The sequence below is a fragment of the Hydra vulgaris genome, chromosome 13 (assembly GCF_038396675.1).
Source record: "Hydra vulgaris chromosome 13, alternate assembly HydraT2T_AEP".
In the NCBI taxonomy this organism is placed as follows: domain Eukaryota; kingdom Metazoa; phylum Cnidaria; class Hydrozoa; order Anthoathecata; family Hydridae; genus Hydra; species Hydra vulgaris.
In genome coordinates, this window is record NC_088932.1 from 16,591,491 (window position 1) to 16,610,683 (window position 19,193).

The 19,193-nt window shown below is 28.4% G+C and overlaps 1 protein-coding gene across 1 annotated transcript; it reads right to left on the reverse strand.

Moving 5' to 3' along the window:
* Nucleotides 1-1,014: 1,014 nt before the first annotated feature.
* Nucleotides 1,015-8,872, reverse strand: LOC136089689 (rho GTPase-activating protein gacV-like). Its single transcript, XM_065815745.1, has 3 exons — nucleotides 8,635-8,872; nucleotides 4,660-4,791; nucleotides 1,015-1,175 (listed from the first exon to the last, which is right to left on the reverse strand). The coding sequence occupies exons 1-3, from the start codon at nucleotides 8,870-8,872 to the stop codon at nucleotides 1,015-1,017; spliced, it is 531 nt and encodes a 176-aa protein (XP_065671817.1).
* Nucleotides 8,873-19,193: the final 10,321 nt, after the last annotated feature.

Genomic DNA, 19,193 nt, shown 5'->3' on the forward strand with positions numbered 1-19,193 from the left:
TCAACTACTGTTGTCAGGTTTGGGGACAAATTGGCAACTGTAATTTTAATAAACTATAATAGCACTAATAAGATTTGCTAATCTTCTTTTGTGTTTTTAACTCCTTTAATAAAAATTTACCTTCCTCTTTTCCAACCTTCTTCACTGAAACTCGATTTATACATTCACATTTAACTAGAAGCATCAATAATGGAAAACTAAATGTACCTCCCTAAATAAATTTAAGGTGTGGTAATTATTCAATTACACATCAGTGCATCACTGAATGGAATTGTCTTGTGTGCATTGTGAATGAGTTTGAAAATTAAAACTTAAAATTAATTTATCTTCATTTTTTTATTCAAAACAAAATAAGTTTAAACAAATCCAAAAAAAAAATTTATTTTAATATTCTTATTATTAGTAATTTTTTTTATTTTTCTTATTTTACTTTTTCTTCTGTTTTTATAGAAACTTTATTGTTTTTGTCTTATTACTTTTTTTTCATTACTGATATTTTTATTATTACTATTATTGTTATAATTGTAACAAATACTAATAATTTTGCTGTTACTTTTGCTCTATTAATGAATAAAGTAATTATTGTTATTATTAATTTTTAAATTGATAATTTTTACATAATTATTTGGTCTCACTCCTTTGATCAGGTTTTTGCATAAGTTACTCCTTCCTTGTCAATCATTAAAAATATTTATTCTTAATAATAATATTTTGGTTTTATTATTTATAATATTATAAATATTCTTCTTCTTGTTCTTCGTCTTGTTCTTGTTCTTTTTCTTATTATTCATCTTGTTCTTCTTCTTGTTCTTCATCTTGTTCTTCTTCTTGTTCTTCTTCTTGTTCTTCTTCTTGTTCTTCTTCTTGTTCTTGCTCTTGTTCTTGTTCTTCTTCTTATTCTTCATCTTGTTCTTCTTCTTGTTCTTCTTCTTGCTCTTGTTCTTCTTTTTGATCTTCTTCTTGTTCTTCATCTTGTTCCTAATTTTGTTCTTCTTCTTGTTCTTCATCTTGTTCCTAATTTTGTTCTTCTTCTTGTTCTTCTTCTTGTTCTTGCTCTTGTTCTTCTTCTTGTTCTTCTTCTTGTTCTTCTTCTTGTTCTTCTTCTTGTTCTTCTTCTTGTTCTTCTTCTTGTTCTTCTTTTTGTTCTTCTTCTTGTTCTTCTTCTTGTGCTTCTTCTTATTTTTATTAATATATTATTGTAACTAGATGATTGTAAATTTTGAGAACAATAAATATCTTGTCGCTATTGCTGTTGTTTTATTTGGTCAAAATAGCTCCTCTTAAAATATATTTTTTGCTGTTAAAAGGTTAAATAATATCAAAATCTTTGAATATTTTTATGTTATTCGTCTCCCCGATGCAAGGAAGGCCACCATTGTCGAGGAGGCTACTATATAAAGGTTTCAACCTTTTCTCAACTCTTTGACTCTGAAACACGAGCTTTGGCGAACAAGACTTCTGCGCTGAGAAACAAATTTAGCGCGGTACTACAAGGGTGGCAGTGGTGATTGAACTTGGAACTTCTCAATTACAATGTGAGCGCTCTACCACTACACTACTACCATTTTTAAGGATGTACGAGATGTTGTTAAAAACGTTTGCATTTGTTTGTTTTGCTGAACGAGGAAATCTTTTAACTTACCATACTTTCTAATATTCGTGTTTGTAACTTATGTTAAACATAAAGTATAATAATTCAAGTCAGTAAAATAAAATATTTTCACTCAAAATTCATATTTTTTTCTAGGTTGTATTTTTTAATTCATGTTTTTTCGAAAGGGAACGTATTGTTAGAATATAAATATTGAGTATAGAGTCTGTTAGAATCAGACAATTTTAAAGAAAAATAAATAAATAAAGAATGTCACCTATTCCAGTCTTTTTTATATATTTGTTTTGTATGATAGATCCAATGACAAGTACAAAATATTTTAGTTTAAATATTTGTCGTTTGACTATGGCGGTATTTAAAAAATCGGTCTAATTATTCGGTTTGCTTATTTTTGCATTATGTCATTTTTTTAAAAAGCTGTAACTGGAACATTAACTATTTTAATTAGTTTGGTCAACTTATTTATTACAGCCAGCCACAAGTTTAACTAGGAAATAAAAATTACAGAACAAAAAAATTTGTTCGTTATATTGAAATCATAGCCTAAAAATACAATATTTGTGAAAAAGTACGAGACTTAAGAAGCCGTAACTATTGAAACCAACATAACCACTTGTGATTTCACCGGTTATTTAACTTGTTTCTCCGCGCAGCGGCCTTGTTCCTCACGGTTCGTGTTTCGGAGTTATAGAGTTGAGAGAGAGATAACCACTCTCTCTCAACTCTATAACTCTCGGCCTTGGGGAGGTGGATAACAAAAAAAAAAAAAAAAAAACATTCGTTTGGAAAAACGGTTAACCGAATATCCGTTTTTGAATGAAGTCCTTATTTTTTGGTAATAGTGTACACATGCATTGTATGTATTATGATAATGTAATTATTTTATTATATACTTTGTTGTTAATCATAATGTATAATCCGGGGCGGATCCATGATTTTTATTGACTGTAGCAAAAATGCCATAAATTTTTTTTGGTTTAAAAAAAAAAAAAGGTCCTCGATTTTCACATTTGCCGACAGTACGAAAAGTCCAAGTTTACCGACTGTAATATATGATCTACATATTACCAATTTGCTGGTTTAAAAGAGCTTAATTTTCAGACATAATGAAATAAAATTCATTGATAGGGAGTGGGGGGAGGGAATCACACACCATTTGCGCCAGCCTTGGATGTACAGTGACTTATAGTGATACATAAGGTCCCCTACCACTGCTTTCTTCTTTCGTCCGTTTAGAGCGGAAGAACGTTACCTGATTTACGCGACGTTAAAACTATCGAGTTAAACTGAATATTTTTTAACGAAATGATAGTTTACTTGTTTTTTATGACTTTTAATCATGACTGAACCCTGATGAACCATGACCGAACCCTTATCCTCAGTCGATGTATTTAAATTTAGTTCTTGGTATTCCTATTGCCAGTCAATGCCAAATAATACACAAAACATTTTCATATAAATTTATTTATATATTTAAATCAACAAAATATTTGTGGTTGTTAAAATGTTTTAGTCTGCAAAAAAATCGGAGGTTGATATTTGAAAATGTAAACGACAAATTTAGTCTAAAATTGTTTAAGATTCAATTTTTTTATTAAATTAAAATTTGTTTTAAAACACATGCTTTATTTAATGGCTTACCTTATAAAATATCTGAAAATTAAAATAGGCACTTTACCGATTTATATAAATTTAAAAAAGCAATTTATAAATATTTTCATATTTATAATAATAAACTTCATTACTTCATTAAAATAAACTTTTTGTCAAATAATGAAAAAAAGAAACAGGTTTCAAATCAAATAAAAAATAGTAAATAAACGTTTCAATAAAAATATATTGCTATAAACAAATAAGGAATGCTTTTAAAATATATGTATATATAAACAAATAAATATATATATATATATATATATATATATATATATATATATATATATATATATATATATATATATATATATATATATATATATGTATATATATATATATATATATATATATATATATATATATATATATATATATATATATATATATAAACAAATAAGGAATGCTTTTAAAATCCAAATATAGCAAACTCCAGGCATATTACAATTAACAACAATGCAATCAACAAATGTCAGCAAATAATAAAAACAAGTGTCAATGAATAAATGTCAACCTAACAAGACAAACTTAATATGGTCGTTCTTTGTTTAAAACAACATAGTTCTTTGTTTGATTAGGGTGAAGAAAGCTTTCAATTTTTTATAAATGAATATAGGAAAGTATATTGTGACGATAACACTCAATTTTCAATTAATTACTCCATTAAAGCATAAAAGTATTGAATATGGAGGTCAAACAAATTTTATTTTCAGTCAAATTGAAGAAAAGCCATTGAACAGTATTGTCAAAAGGACATTTTAATCCACCTATTTCAAATGATTTTAGATATTTACTAAAGTTTAAAATAATAAAGCAATATATTGACAAAATTTCATATTCGTTAAGCAAATCATAATTTCAAAATATATGTTAATGTAAACAAAAGACTTCTTTGGTTTCAAAGAACACTTAAAAAATATGTCTAACAATACTTTTCTTAAATTTCTAAAATCTGTTTCAAGTAGTTCTGTAACAAATTTTCCTGACATAACATATTTATAACAAAAGTGTTTCTCTTAATAGCGTTTTAATCAGCTAGATAATTTCTTCACATGAATAATTTGCAAAATGCCTTGTGACATGCGTTGATATTTTATGCCTTTTTTCTGATTTTTTTCATGCATAATGCTGTATTGCCAAAATCCGAAACAAACATTCTTTGTTTATCATTTACATCTCTGAGGAAGCTTTTTGATCATTATTGAACCTAAAATATATGCCCGCACTTTTTAGATTAAAAGTTTTCCATTATGTGAAAGCAAGTTTAATAAAATCACCAGTCTTGTTAACGCTTGAGATAGTAGAAGTTTTAGGTTGATTAAGAAGGACATTGTAAGTATTATCAGAAAAAAAAGGTTTTGCTTTTTGAGTCCACTATTATGTATGTTTTTGATAACGTGGACTAAAGTCAAACAACAAAAGAGTTCTATCTGTAGTTAACCAAGGTTTTTCATTAACTGTTAAAGTGAGATTTTTATCACATTTAATTGCCTTTGCTTTGCTATTTGACTTTCTTACTGATTTTAAAGCTAAATGAATTTGATCACATAAAAATTAGGAATTTATATGTTTACAGGTTTTCACAACATTTTCAAAAGAAATTTAGGACCATCAAACATATAACTTGTATTACCAGTTATCATAACATCTAAAATACTTTTTGAAAGAGAATTTATATCAATGGTTTTCCCAAAACAGCAACTTCCTGATACAATAACATTTTTGTAACATACACCTTGACAAGGTGTTTAAAGAATCTGCACAAATTGTTCCCTGTAACTTCTACTTGGAACTATTGTTCCCTGTGACAAGGTCCTTGTCACAGGGAACAATAGTTCCAAGTAGAAGTTAAAAAAAAAAGTTGTAGAAAGCTCCTTTGATACAGTTTTATTAGACAATTCCTATGGGAATCGTCTAATAAAACATAATTTTTAATTAGAGCTGAGCCTTTAACTTTGGAAGATTTATGATATTCGTGCAGATTCTTTAAATACTCGTCTTTCCATCTTGATCGGAAATGCGTCAATAACATGGAAAGATGTTTATTACATTGATTTATATCTATATTAAAATCATTTTTGAAAGAGAATTTATATCATTGGTTTTCCAAACACAACAACTTCCTGATACAATAACATTTTTGTAACATACACCTTGTTACAGAGAATAACAGTAGTAATTTCCTAGTAGAAATTTCCAAATTAAAAAAAAGTATAGAAGGTTCCTTGCAATTTTAGAATAAACTAAAAATCTAACTGAGAAGAAAGTTGTGCAAAATGTTATTTTAGTTTAACCTTTTTGAAGTTTTGATATCAATCAGATCATATAATAAAGTGTTGCTAGACGTATAAAACTCGCATTAGGTAAACATTCTATCCAACGTGTTTTCTTCTCTTTGTCTCTGGGAAATCTATAAATTTTTTAAAACGTTTTTAAATCGTTTGACTTCTTCAATGATAAATAACTCGTAGAAAAGCAATAAGGTAGTGTCACAGTTATTGGCACCTTAACGTTATTTTTGATACTAATTTCTGTACAAAAATCGTACCAGTGAATGAAACTTTTTTAAATTTGGCACAATATTAGATAAATATCTTGTAAATGACCTGACGCATTTAATTTTTAATTTGCGCAAAAAATTTAGTTTATATTCACATTATAGGTAAGTTGATTCGTTGTCCCAAGTTATTGGCACTTTGACTCAATTATTGGCACGCGCGACTCAATTATTGGCATCTATAGATGCCAAATATCAAATATATTTGAATCCAGATCTAGAGAACCTAAACATCGATTATTTTTTTTCGTTTTAAATTTTTGTTTTTGTTTGTACAAGAACTAATAAATATATCGTATATTAAATACATATATATAATAAAAGTGTTTTATCAATAAAAACCACAACATTAAAGAGAATTTAAAGAAATAAAGTTATTTATTTAAGTGCATTCTAAGCTCGCAAGAGGAAAGTTCTCTCTTTTAATAAGTTTTTTTATGTTTGCCAGCTTTTTGTGTTCCTCAAATATACACACATTATGGGTGAACTGTAATACATGTGATTGTGCACAGCACAATCACATGTATCACAGTTCACCCGCAACTTTGATCTTATTTCTTCATCATAGTTTGCGTTGCCAAAATTACATATCCAATTTTCATCTTCTATTGATTATTTGTTAGTGTTTGTTTATACAATTGTGTAGATAGAGCATACACTAGACGTTTCTTTCTTTTATTTATAGATTTATTGGAAATGGAACTTTTAGTATTTTTTCCTCTACCGACATTTAAATAACTCTTTTAAATAATAAAGGAAAGTTTTCCCTGGTGACACTGGACCGACCTAAAGAGTGATGCTCTGATGTTTTAGATTTCAAGTTAGGGTGCCTTTTTATATATCTGTATGCCCAAGTTTTAGAAAGAATTCCATTTTTAAATACAGCAGGGTGCGAGCTTTCATGTAATATTTCTGCAATTATTAATTGTAAGTCATTTATTTTTAGAGGAAATCCTCTTCTTGACATTTCAATAAGCTACTTCTCACATGCATCTTCTATAAATAGTGGCAAAGTATGTGCTGGTCCAGGCCTACACACTAGACTGCTTAAACCTGCTTAAAATTTTATAAAAAAATTGACAACCAGCAAAAAATTTTTGCTCAAACAGTAGTTCATAGGTTACTCTGTTTATACGGTGATGATTTTTTACTTTTAAACTAGAAATAGCTATATAATTTTTTGAAAAAAATGAAAAGTGCCAATAATTGAGTCATGCCAATGACTGTGACACTACCATAAACACATTTCACCATTTTTCATAAACATAAACAAATTTCACCACTTTCATAATAGGCTAAATAAATAAACCAACAGACGATGCTATTTAATTTAGTCTTTATAATTATAAAACCTCTCCATTTAATGTTTCCTACCCACTTTATTAAAAAAAGTGTTATTAACGGAGAGTGGATATTTAATAGAATTTTTTCTTTGCTACACAATTTTTTTTTTGCTATAGGTTCTCGCTTGATGACTTTTAGTCACTACATAAGACCTCCTTGTTAATAAAAAGATTGCAGCTAAATAGGCTCAATATATAAAAAATTATCGGGGGTATGTATAGAGTTGTTTCAAAATATGACAAATTGACTTTTGCTACAGTAGCTACAGTCGATTTGCCATTTTCTTTAATTCCCAGTTCAATTTAAGTTGATACGCCACGAAATGTTTAACATCCTTTTAAAAAATTATGGGCATGTGAGACAAAACCCGTTAAAAACATGGGTTTTTTAGTGAAGCATTTCATTTTTCCAAATGAAATATTTCCGTAACATAGTCAACTTGGCTCAAATACATATACAGTTTTGAATAAATTTTGAAGCGCCGCATTTTGATTACTTGTAACCTGCATATCTTATTTAAATTATTTTTCTCTCCTGCAATGAAAAAAAAAAATTTATGTAAAAAAAAAAAAAGAGAAAAAAAAACTGACTGAAGCATTTGCTACACTTGCTACAGCCTGGATCCGCTCCTGATAATAAATAAACTGTTTTTTTAAATTAACTGAAAATAATATATTACACTGGGCTTGACCACGCATACAATATTTAGTTGCGACATTGATGTTTTGAGTACATTCAAGTTTAAGTATGTTTCCATATTTGCCCGCATAACAACTAATTTTTAAAATATACGCTAAAAAATTAACTTTACAACTTTAATATTTACTAATCAAATGTTGTTATATTGATTTTTATATTTTATATAAACAATTTTTTTATATAAAAATATTTCTATATTAGCGAATGCTTTAAAGGCATTCCCTACTATTTGATTATTTGAAAAAGCACTTGGTAATTAAAAATTAAAATTATGAAGTTAATTTTTAGCGTGTAATTTAAAAAACGGAAATATGCGGAAAAATATGGAAACATACTTAAACAAGAATGTTTTCTAAACATCTTGTTGCGGAAAGAATATTCGCGAACACTAAAAACCCTCCAAATCTACAAACAAAGAAATTCTATTGGTTAAAAAAATACGCCGACTAAGCGAATTAAAGTTCGAGAGTATTCCGGAGAATTTTTCTTAAAAATTGTATTGTTAAAATTTGATAAGTTTCGGTCGAGATTTCAATTGTAAATGGTTATAAGAATATATAACAAACAAATTTTATTTTAATACTTTGGCTTATTCGGAATTAATGAATTTAATACTTTGGCTTATAACGAATGAAAAGTCAACAAAAATGTTAATGTCAAACTTTACAAAGTTGCACAAAAGATCATAAAAAACGTAAATTAATGTAATACATTTATAATGTACACATTGTTCAATCATCGTCATTGTTATTCGTCAGTTCGACGTGGTTACTGACTTGCATTTTTTCATCTTCATCATTATTTTCATCAACCAAGTTTCCCAAACGCATCTCTGAATTATCGTATAGAAAAACCAGCATCTCTGCATGTTCAGGCGTTAGTTGATACCTTTTCTTTGTTATGTCACTGCCTGCAGTTGAAAACGCTCTCTCGCTTGGATAGCTGGCAGAAACTGGTAAAGGGCTGGCAACTTGTGGCTGCAATGTGGCGTACAACTTTTTTGAATACATGATTAAACTGGATTTGTCTTCGGCAATCAAAAATGGAAGGCTTTTGAATCGGGGATCCAGGAGGGCAGGAACCATGTCTAAAAAGCGAGGAAAGTCATTGCCGACCAAACTAAACCGTTGGTTTATTTCGCTAACAAGCTTTTGTTTTAGCTGTACAGTAGCGCACGTGTCATTCCCCTCATCCGAGAAATCTAGCAATCCGAATAATGCTGGATATATTGCTGAGTATGTAACATACCGCTGGCCACTCCGGGAAGTTACCTGATCCGCAAATGGTTTCAAAACCTCTACCACAGTCTGCGCAACAGTCTAGACAGTTGCGCAGACTGTGGGATGCAGATCCTGTTAATGGGACGCAGATCCTGAATGCACATCATTGCCAACTTATTGCGGTACTCTTTATTTTTTCTCGATTCATTACCACAGTCGTTGTGTTAAAGTAACCAGTTATCAAGCTATTTCCCATGTTAGCACTAGGTATTGAACCCGCACCAGATGTCCCAGCAACCAGATTTGGAGAATGAGGCAATTTCAGATGATTCTGCACACAATATTGCTCTTTGTTATTACTTTTGTAGAGAATTAATTAAACTTTAAGAACAAAAAAATTATATGTCTAGAATAAAAATAAATTTACAAGAAAGAATATTATTCCTTTTTTGCGAAGCACACTCGAAAGTTACTGCCAGCGGCTTGCGGTAAAAATTTAACAAAAATCAAAAGCTGCTGTCAGCAGTTGTGCAGTTGTGTCAGAGTTTAAGTTTAAGTATTTATTTTTTTATTTTTAAATTTATTTCTTTTTTGAATCATCTTTCGTATTTTAGTATAAATTTGTAAATATTAGGAAAAATTATATTATTCGAATATCGATATTTTATATTCGAAAAGCAATCAGGATATCCGACTATCCGGTTAACCAGTGAAATCACTAATAACCACTCGATGATTTTACTCCAGATAATAAATGCGGGTCTAATATTCCATTTAAAAAATTGCGTGTGGTTACATAGGCATCTCAAAAAGTTAGATGCAAAAAAACGTTTTTAAAAAAGTTATTTAAACTTTAGACCTCTATAAAAACTGAAGCCAAAAAGTTTTAAACAAGTATTAATTAGAAATATGTTCATAAAAGCAGTAGCGTCGCTGAGGTTGATTCACCCGGAGTTGCAAACGTTTGGCGTTATCCCTCTAGACAAAAAAAAACTAATGAAATTCCTCTTATCTAGAATTTTCAGAAAAAAAAAAGTAGTTTACCTGTGATCTTAACTAACTCAATTTGAAAAAATCAAAAAATTGAAAATCAATATAAAAATATTTAAATTTTAGTTATTTTTATTAGGCCGGGTGAATAAAAAAAAGAAATTGCTTTTACTCTAGTGTTTTATAAAATAACTGCTTTGTGTAAATAAAAATTTGAGCGTTGTGTAAATAAAAATTTGAGCAAAATCGCTCAAATTTTTATTTTCGTAAAGCTGAGCACTTACTTTCAAAATGCTGAATAAAAGCAATCGTTTTTTTTTATTTACCCAGCCTATAATATTTGCATATATGATATTTAGATATATAATAAATAATTTACAACATTATATAAAAACTAGTATATAATTGAACAGAAAATATTCTACTAATTTTCTACGAAAAAGTATGCTATTCAAGATAATGTAAGCTTTATCGAAGTTGCTTGCAGATGCAGTGAAAATGATTTTAGGTTTATTGGAAATAGTGGCGCAATTTGAGATAAAACTTTATCTTCCATGTGGTTAATTATTTGCTCTGTAGTTGGCCATTTAAAACATTTTTTGATCTTTTTGATGGCTCGTTGTAATCTGTTCTTAATAAATAAGAATTCGAACTTTTCCAAACTTAATAAAGTGTCTCAAATATATAATTTCCATTATATAAACTAGCATTATCGGACATTGTTAAAATCTTTGTTATTACGTTTTCGCTTTAGGTATATTTTAGTATCTTTGCCAAGCAAATCTTTTTTTTTCCGAATTGCATATAATACATACCGTTCATAATTATAGGAAGATTTAGATTGTTGCAATAACAATTAGTTAAAAAAGTTGAGTTTTATATGAGTTAAAGTTCACCATCCACTGAGAGTTCCATACTGTAGCAAAATTGAGTTCCTTTTCAAGCTCAAATGCCTTCTTCAAGCAATCAGAGAGTGTTGACTTCTTATCAAGAAAAATAAATGGTAGTATCATAAGAGAACAATGCCACCTTAGGTGTAAGAATTTCTAGGAGGTTTTTAATTTAAGTTTAAAATGGTAGGGCCAAGGATAGAACCTTCAGGATCCCCTAAAGTTACAGGAAATGAGGAAAAGCGCTGTCCATCGAGGACAATTTTTATACTACTATTGGTAATGAAGAATCTTAAAAATTTTACTTTTAAGATTATTGAATTATTATGCTGTATACTTAGTTTATCTGTTAAAAATTGTGTTTTAACAATTTAACGGCCCCTAATTATTACTAGGCAGTGCTCTAATGTGAAATACCAGGAAGGGAGCTAATGAAGAGTATTCCACATTGAAGACCAATTTTCAATCTTGAGTTAACATTCATCTTCCTTATTGAAATAAGTTCATATATTCCGTTTTAATGTTTCTTCTGTGAAGCTGAATACTATAAGTTAATATAATAAAAAAACTGTCTATTCCACATTAAATAATTCAAGTATTCCACATTAGGAGACCAAAAATGAAAAGATGAACTTTATTTTATATGAACGCGGGTTTTTTTCGGTAATTTTTTAGTAAAAGTAATCACAGCAATTTTTTTCCGTCTAAAATTGCCTTACACAAGAAACTATCTTATAAAGGGTCAATTCAATATTACGTGTTTTATTGCATTTTTACATGGTATTTTTACATGGTATTCCACAATTGACCCCTTTACTCACCATATCATATATCAAAATTGACTCAACATATCGAAAACTTATATTAAACAATTGTTCATAGGAGGTTATTGTTTTTTTTAAAACTAATTGCAAATTGAAAGCAATTTTAAAGTATTTGTAACCAACAACTGCGTTTTTTAGTGCTTCAATATAGTTTGGACTGGGTTCTTTAACTTTTCTCAAGATAAATAGATTCAGAAGCTTGTTCAGTCCAGTTACTTAAGCCCACGGTTGTGCACAGGACTTGGTGGCCCCTAGTATCCTTTAATTTGACCCCCTTCCTCCTCTAAAAAAATGCCTGCCTAAATTAAACTATATTACTGGTATAAAAGTGCGCATAAGTAGGCCAGTTTTTGTTTCTTACCATATAATTGTTCATGTCTTTTGTTTTGAAAACTATTCAAACGCATCATGGAAGTCAAGATTTCGTGCTGATTGCCACCAAAATGGCAAATCACTTGTTTGTTTTCGTCCGATAGCTGAGCACAAGTCGAAATTTAGCAGAATGAGTTTGTTTCATGGGAAGCAGTTCCTCAGTCAATTGAACGTTCAAAAGACGTTCAAAACGTCTTTTGAACATTCATAAGATGTCTCTTTAGGACAAAATGCCGGTTAAATTTAAAATAATTTAAAAGTTAAAGTAGAATAAACAAATTAAATTTGTCGTTATTAGTTTATAAATTAAATTAAGTTATACAATTCAACGAATCGCCTGTAAAAAAACTCTTCTAAGTACGCCATTTTTAAAGTTTTGCACTAGATTTGATCACGTGACAATTTTTTATTGAATGGGTGTGTGTGTGTGTTAAGTTGTAGCTGGTTTAATTTGAAACGTAAGGACTACGGAAAAGGGAGAAAAAAAAGTAAACAAAAAACTAGAATTTTATTGCATTGCTGCGAGTAAATTTTCTTTGATCAACCACTGGTGAAACCCCCTGGGGGCCGGGACCCAGAGCATTTTGCTCGGGTCACCCTCTGCATGGCCCTGCTTAAGTCTACAGAATATCGAATGTACAAAAGAAGTTCAATTATATATAATGAATAATGAATAAATATTTAATGAAGTCGTATTATAATAGTCTTATGCAAGTTTTAGAATTGTAATAGACTAAGACTAAACCTTTCATGTTAATGAATTCGGTAGTATGTTCCTCAACTAAATGTACCTTTAAAGGGACTCCATCTCTTAGATTTCTATAGTTCATAGAGAACTGCTCTATATTTTTGATATAAATTGAGCGTAATGAATTTCAAAAACAAACATGAACTACTTTTTCATTTCCAGATACTTTAATTTATTTGACAGAGGACTAAAATCCTGAAAAACAGATTAAAGTTGTTAAATTTTTAAAGCAACTTAGTATTGCCATCCAAACAATACTACACACGGTTGGGTACTCTGCAGTTGTTTATCATAGACAGAAATCAGTAACAGTAACTTACACTCCTTGTTTTCAATCATTTTTTTAATTTTTCACTAAAAAATATTCATTATTCGTACAATCTGCACAAATATTCTAAAAAATAATGATTAGTTTTTTGAAAGTTAGGAAGTCATGCAAAACGCTTTTCCATTTTGCATAATATGTGCTTTAATATTGCAGTTTATTTTCAATCTAGTTTTTAGGCAAAGCTTTCAATCTAGTTATTTAAAAAATTAGGTTCCTCTTTATTCCTCTTTGTTTTTATTAACTCCTAACAATAGGAGAATATATCTCAACTGAATAATTTGAGCCCCCTTCAATTTAAGGGGGTTACAAATTTCATATCATCATCATTTTTGAACGCTTTAATATTATTCTATTCTAATATGATACTTAAAATTTATCGATGAATTTAAACCTTTTTTTTTTGCATTTTTAAAATGGTCCTTTAAAGATCCTGAAAATCTTAAGTTTTAGCATTAATAAAACGTGGCCTTATTCAACATTAAATTTTAACAATAGAATTTATTAAGTGGGGCTCACAGTGGCTGGTGAACTTTAATTTAAATAAAACTCAATTTTTTCAGACAATCGTTATCGCAATAATTTAGATCTTCCTATATTTATGAACGGCGATGTACTCGATGAGTCACCTACTCTTCATCTTCTAAGATTAACTCTTACTTCCAATCTTTCTTGGAAACCATATATCAAATCAGTTGCAAAATTAGCATCTGCTAAAGTTGCATCTCTTTATCGAGCTCGTCACTATCTTACTTCAAATTCTATTCTCTATCTTTATAAATCTCAAATCCGGCCTTGTATGGAATACTGTTGCCATATCTGGGGTGGATCTTCGAATGATGCCCTTTCTCTTTTAGACAAGGTGCAAAAACGCATTGTAAACATAGTTGGACCTGCTCTTGCAGCCAACCTCCAACCATTATCACATCGTCGTAATGTTGCTTCTCTTTCTCTTTTCTACAATACCATAATGGGCACTGCTCTAAAGAGCTAGCGTCTCTTGTGCCATCTACTAAAATTCATTCTCGTGTTACTCGTCATTCAATTAAGTGTCATCCTTTTTTTGTGACTGTTCCTAAGTGCTCCAAAAATGCTCATTCGTCTAGTTTTTTTCCTCGAACATCAGTTCTTTGGATTTCGCTTCCTTCATCTTGCTTTCCTGATTCATATAATTTGCAATCTTTTAAATCGTCCGTCAATCGTTATCTTGCTCTACAATCTTCATCTTTTCTCTTTCAGTAACTTCCAACTTTAATTAGTGGCTGCTTGCAGCCTTGTTGGAAGCGAAGATGCTTAAGGATAGCTCCGTAAAATACGCAGTTTTCAAGGGCGATAAAAAGTCAACAAGTAAAACTTTTATTTTGCCAGGTTCCACACATAATATATTAAAAATTTCACGCATAAAATATTAAAAATTTCACACATAATATATTAAAAATTTCACACATAATATATTAAAAATTTCAACAACTTCTATTAAAATAGCTTCTCTTAAGTTGTTTTGCGCTGGTAAAAATTTAAGTTAAATATAATTTTTGAATATTACAAGTTCTTCGAGGTGTTGTTTAAAACGTTTGTATTTGGTAATTTCGCTGAATGAGGAAAACGTTATGAGTTATTTCGTTGAAACGTTATTTCGCTGAATGAGGAAAACGTTATTAAATATTAGAAAAGAGTGGTATGTCAAAAATTTGCTTATTTTAAAAATATTTTGAATTTAAAGATTGTTTTTTGCTGTTTCATATGAATAATTCGGTTATAAATCAACTTTAATTAGTATATTTGAGACATAAATAGATTACACTCTTTGCAAATCGAAAGTATAATTATAATTCTACAATTTAATGAAAAAAGCAACTATTTTTATTATAAACCGATGAAGCGAATTATATATGCAAAACCTAATTATAAGTTATGCTATTTTAATAAAATAATATTTTAGGTTTATTCTGCGAATATTTTTGAATGGCAATTTAGAAATGATGACAATGAAGTATAATTTTGATTCTTTTTTTTTGTGTTAAGAGTTAAAAATATATATTATTTATACAATAGTATATTATTATGTCAATATTAGATCTATTTACTTGTGGCTTCGCAAAGTCAATTGTTTTTCTAATTTTAGCAAAAAAGAGAGCAGAGAAAAGAAGAGCAAATGAAAATATAATCTCATATAAGCATAAAATTAGACAACAACAGTATGATGAATATAATGCATTTTTTAACCTTAAACAGTTTAGTATAGATTACTGTATATTCTCTAAAAATTTTCCTAAAATTATTTTTCATATGAAAATTCTTGGAAAAAATAAATTAGTTAAGAATATTGTAATGAAGACATTTTCGTTAAAAAATTGTTTAATCTTAGTCAAGACAATAAAGAAAAACATTCACTTGTAAATTGTTTAGAATGCAGAAATAACTTGGTATTGAAAAGATCATTAAGTTTGTACCCTATCAAAGGGTTGATGCAAAAGTTCAAAGCAAAAAAAGGTGGAGGATTACTAAAAAAGACCATCAATTTTAGAGATAAAATAATAAACAAGAATGATCAATAGTATTTAATAAATAAAGGCAAAATATTTTCAAATAATACCAAAGTACAAAAAGAAAATAATTTACTTGTCAAAGTCTCAAAACAAAAGTTGGTATTATCTGTGAAAAAAAACATTGAAAAACAACTTCTAGAGACATGCGTAGAAAGGTTAGATTTATAGTTATAAAATATATTATTTTTAATATATATGTGTGTGTGTGTGTGTGTGTGTGTGTGTGTGTGTGTGTGTGTGTGTGTGTGTTTTTGTTTGTGTTTCTATATATATATATATATATATATATATATATATATATATATATATATATATATATATATATATATATATATATATATATTTATATATATATATATTTAGAAACCATAATTGATTCTTACGCATCAGTATATATTTATTCCATGTTATGTTGACTGAAAGTAAATGCTAAAATGCCAGACCAGAATAAAATTAAAATAATAGTATTTGTATTTTTTTAATTAAAACATTGCAGGCCTAAACCAAACCCATAGACGAGGATCCCTAACCTAAGGGCATATTATCTAACCTTATCCTAACCTAAACCTGCACCACTTCAAACCCTTTGATGTGTTATCAACTCTCTTGTGTGTTCTCCCTAAATCAGTTGATGGGCGTACAACTCCTTGTTTGTTCTATATATTGTAGTAGTAGTAGTAGTAGCAGTAGGCTTTACTAAATAATAAATAAAACTTTAATTATCTTTAAGTAATGTAAGCTGTTAGGTATATTTACTGATTATCATCTTGTTTTAAAATCATTTAGATCATTTGCTGTACCTGCGTCATTAAGGAAGTATAACAAATTAAGATTATATGGGGGTTTTGAGTCAAAATCAGATGCAATACTTCGTACAAGTATGAATAAGCAAAACATTGAAAAGGTAACTTGAATGCTATAAAACACATTATTACACATTCCAATGTTTACTATATTTGTATATTTCCAAATAATTGCGCATTCACACATTATTTGCACAATTCAACTGAACATTGAGCTATAGATATATGGCACTATGTTATGATGATAGAGATTTCACTATTTATACAACTTGTTAATATTAGTGATCGTTATATCAATAAATTGTTAGTATTTGGAATAATACTAATATAATATGATAATATTTATGTGCAGGCATTTATTTATAAATTTATCTTCAAATATATAGGGTTTAAAGTTTAAAAAAGATCATCTTGGTTCAAGATTTAGTTACAAATGTAACAAAAAAAAAATGTTTACTTGATCTTGAAATGTTACCTTACAATGAAAATATAAATTTTAGCAGTTTAGCTATTAAATACAATCTTCGTAATAAGGAAGATTAGTTGTTTTTTTTTATACCATAATTTGTTATTTATATTACAAAATAGATGTATTAAAAAAAAATTATGAGCACTAATATGTATTAGCAAAATGTGGATTTTAAATTTTTGTATACTGTATGATCTAGTAACCAGACTAGTCTATGGATAGACTTACAACACAGACATAGACAATTCTGTATGTTGTAATGGAAACAACAAATGTTTAATTTTTTGTCCTTGTTGTGTCTATCAAATTTTTGATGGTGTCCTAAGATTGCTCAGTTAAAAAATAATTTTCACTTCATAAGTCTACAAAGCATAATTTTTTGTCTATTTGGTGTCTATGATTTTGTCTAAATTTACTTGATTTCATAAAACCAGAAATCTTTCATTACCGTATTATTTGAAGATTGTTATGTAGTAAATTTATAATATTAAAAAAATATTGAAATGACATCAAAACTCCAAATGACGATCATTGCGCATGATTAATTATTGTTTAAAACTTGCGTACATATTCATCAATAAAATGAAAGTAAAAAACATTTTTCTTTTTCACTATTGTTTTATTCACAAACCTAAATAAATTTTAACACCTATTGGAATCTTCTACTTACTAATCCACATTTTATAAAGGACAACTCCTTGATCACATATTTTTAAAATAATTTTATTGAAGGTGATAAAGATTTTAGTGACTAAGGAAAATTTTTTAAATGATAAACTTACCTTCAACTTTTTTGAAGTAATCCCAAACTGGAGAGGGCATTTTAAAAATAAATTTTCACGCACATTCACTGAGAATTGAAAAACAACTGAGCTGAGTAATTAATGAACTTCAATTGAGCACAAAATAGTCCATTTTGAGGTTTTTAAATAGACATTAACTTTTTAATCAACAGCACACGCTGGACAAAAAATTAAAAAATGAACTTCTGTTAGAAAAATTGTTTTTTTAATTTTGTGCTCGTTTTCAGTTTTTGAAACGATGCTGCAGTGAAAATTTAATTACTCGTTATAAGTCCAAATTATATATTAAATAGATCTTCTATACCTCATTAAAAAATCGAGATTGTTCATTTAGTGTCCGTTTTTAAAATGATTGTCTAGAAAGACAAACATTTTTTATAGACAATTCATTTTTGATAGTTGTAATTAAAATTGTTGCAATTAGTGCTTTGTCGAAGTCTATTTTTGTCCTTTTATAATAAGTCCATTAGAGATTTTCTGGTTGCTAGTATGATCCTCTCAATTTGTTCTATATATAAAAAAACTTTAAATTGTAACACTTTTTCCTGGTTTTGATGATCTCTAGGTATCTTTGTTATATAATTTATAATGTATTGTCTTAAACCCTAATAATAGAAAAAATACCTGGAAACGCTGGTCAGGTTACAAAGGAGCTGCTGAAGGAAAATGGTGTTGATATAGCAAAATACCATTTAAATTCGTCTTCTATTTCTACTTTTAATGAAACTGAAAATGCAAGCAATTGTGATTCAAGCCTCGGAGAAAAAAAAAAAGGTATGTTTTTTATTCTCACAAGCATTTTTAATTTTTAGTTAAAGTAATTATGATTTCATTTGTGCCAATATTATATTTTCGAAATTTTATTGTCTTTAAAAATAAGAAATATAATAAAAATTAACTATGGCTTAACATACTTTGAATGATCAATATATATTTATTTTAGTTTTTGAATGAGCCTACAATTTTAATGAGATAATAAATATCGCTGTTTATTAAATCTATTTTTCATTTCAGGTTAGATGTAGCAGGTTGCAAAAGTATTTCTATACCAATAGAGATTTCTAATAAAGTACTGAAAGATAAGTTGGAGCAAGGTATTGAAAAGGGAAAATATAGAATTGGAAAATTGATTGTTCTAAAAACTTTTACAAAAATAGTTTGTGAAAACAATAATTTAGTTACAGAAGAGTTTTTGATTTATGGCAGAAAATTAACTATCAATGATATCAGAGCAGATATGCTTAAGAACCATAAGGCTTTTATGAGGTTCAGAACTGACCAAGAGTATTTAGACCTAAGCAGGGAAACAATAGTAGACAGTTTAAAAAAAATTGATGA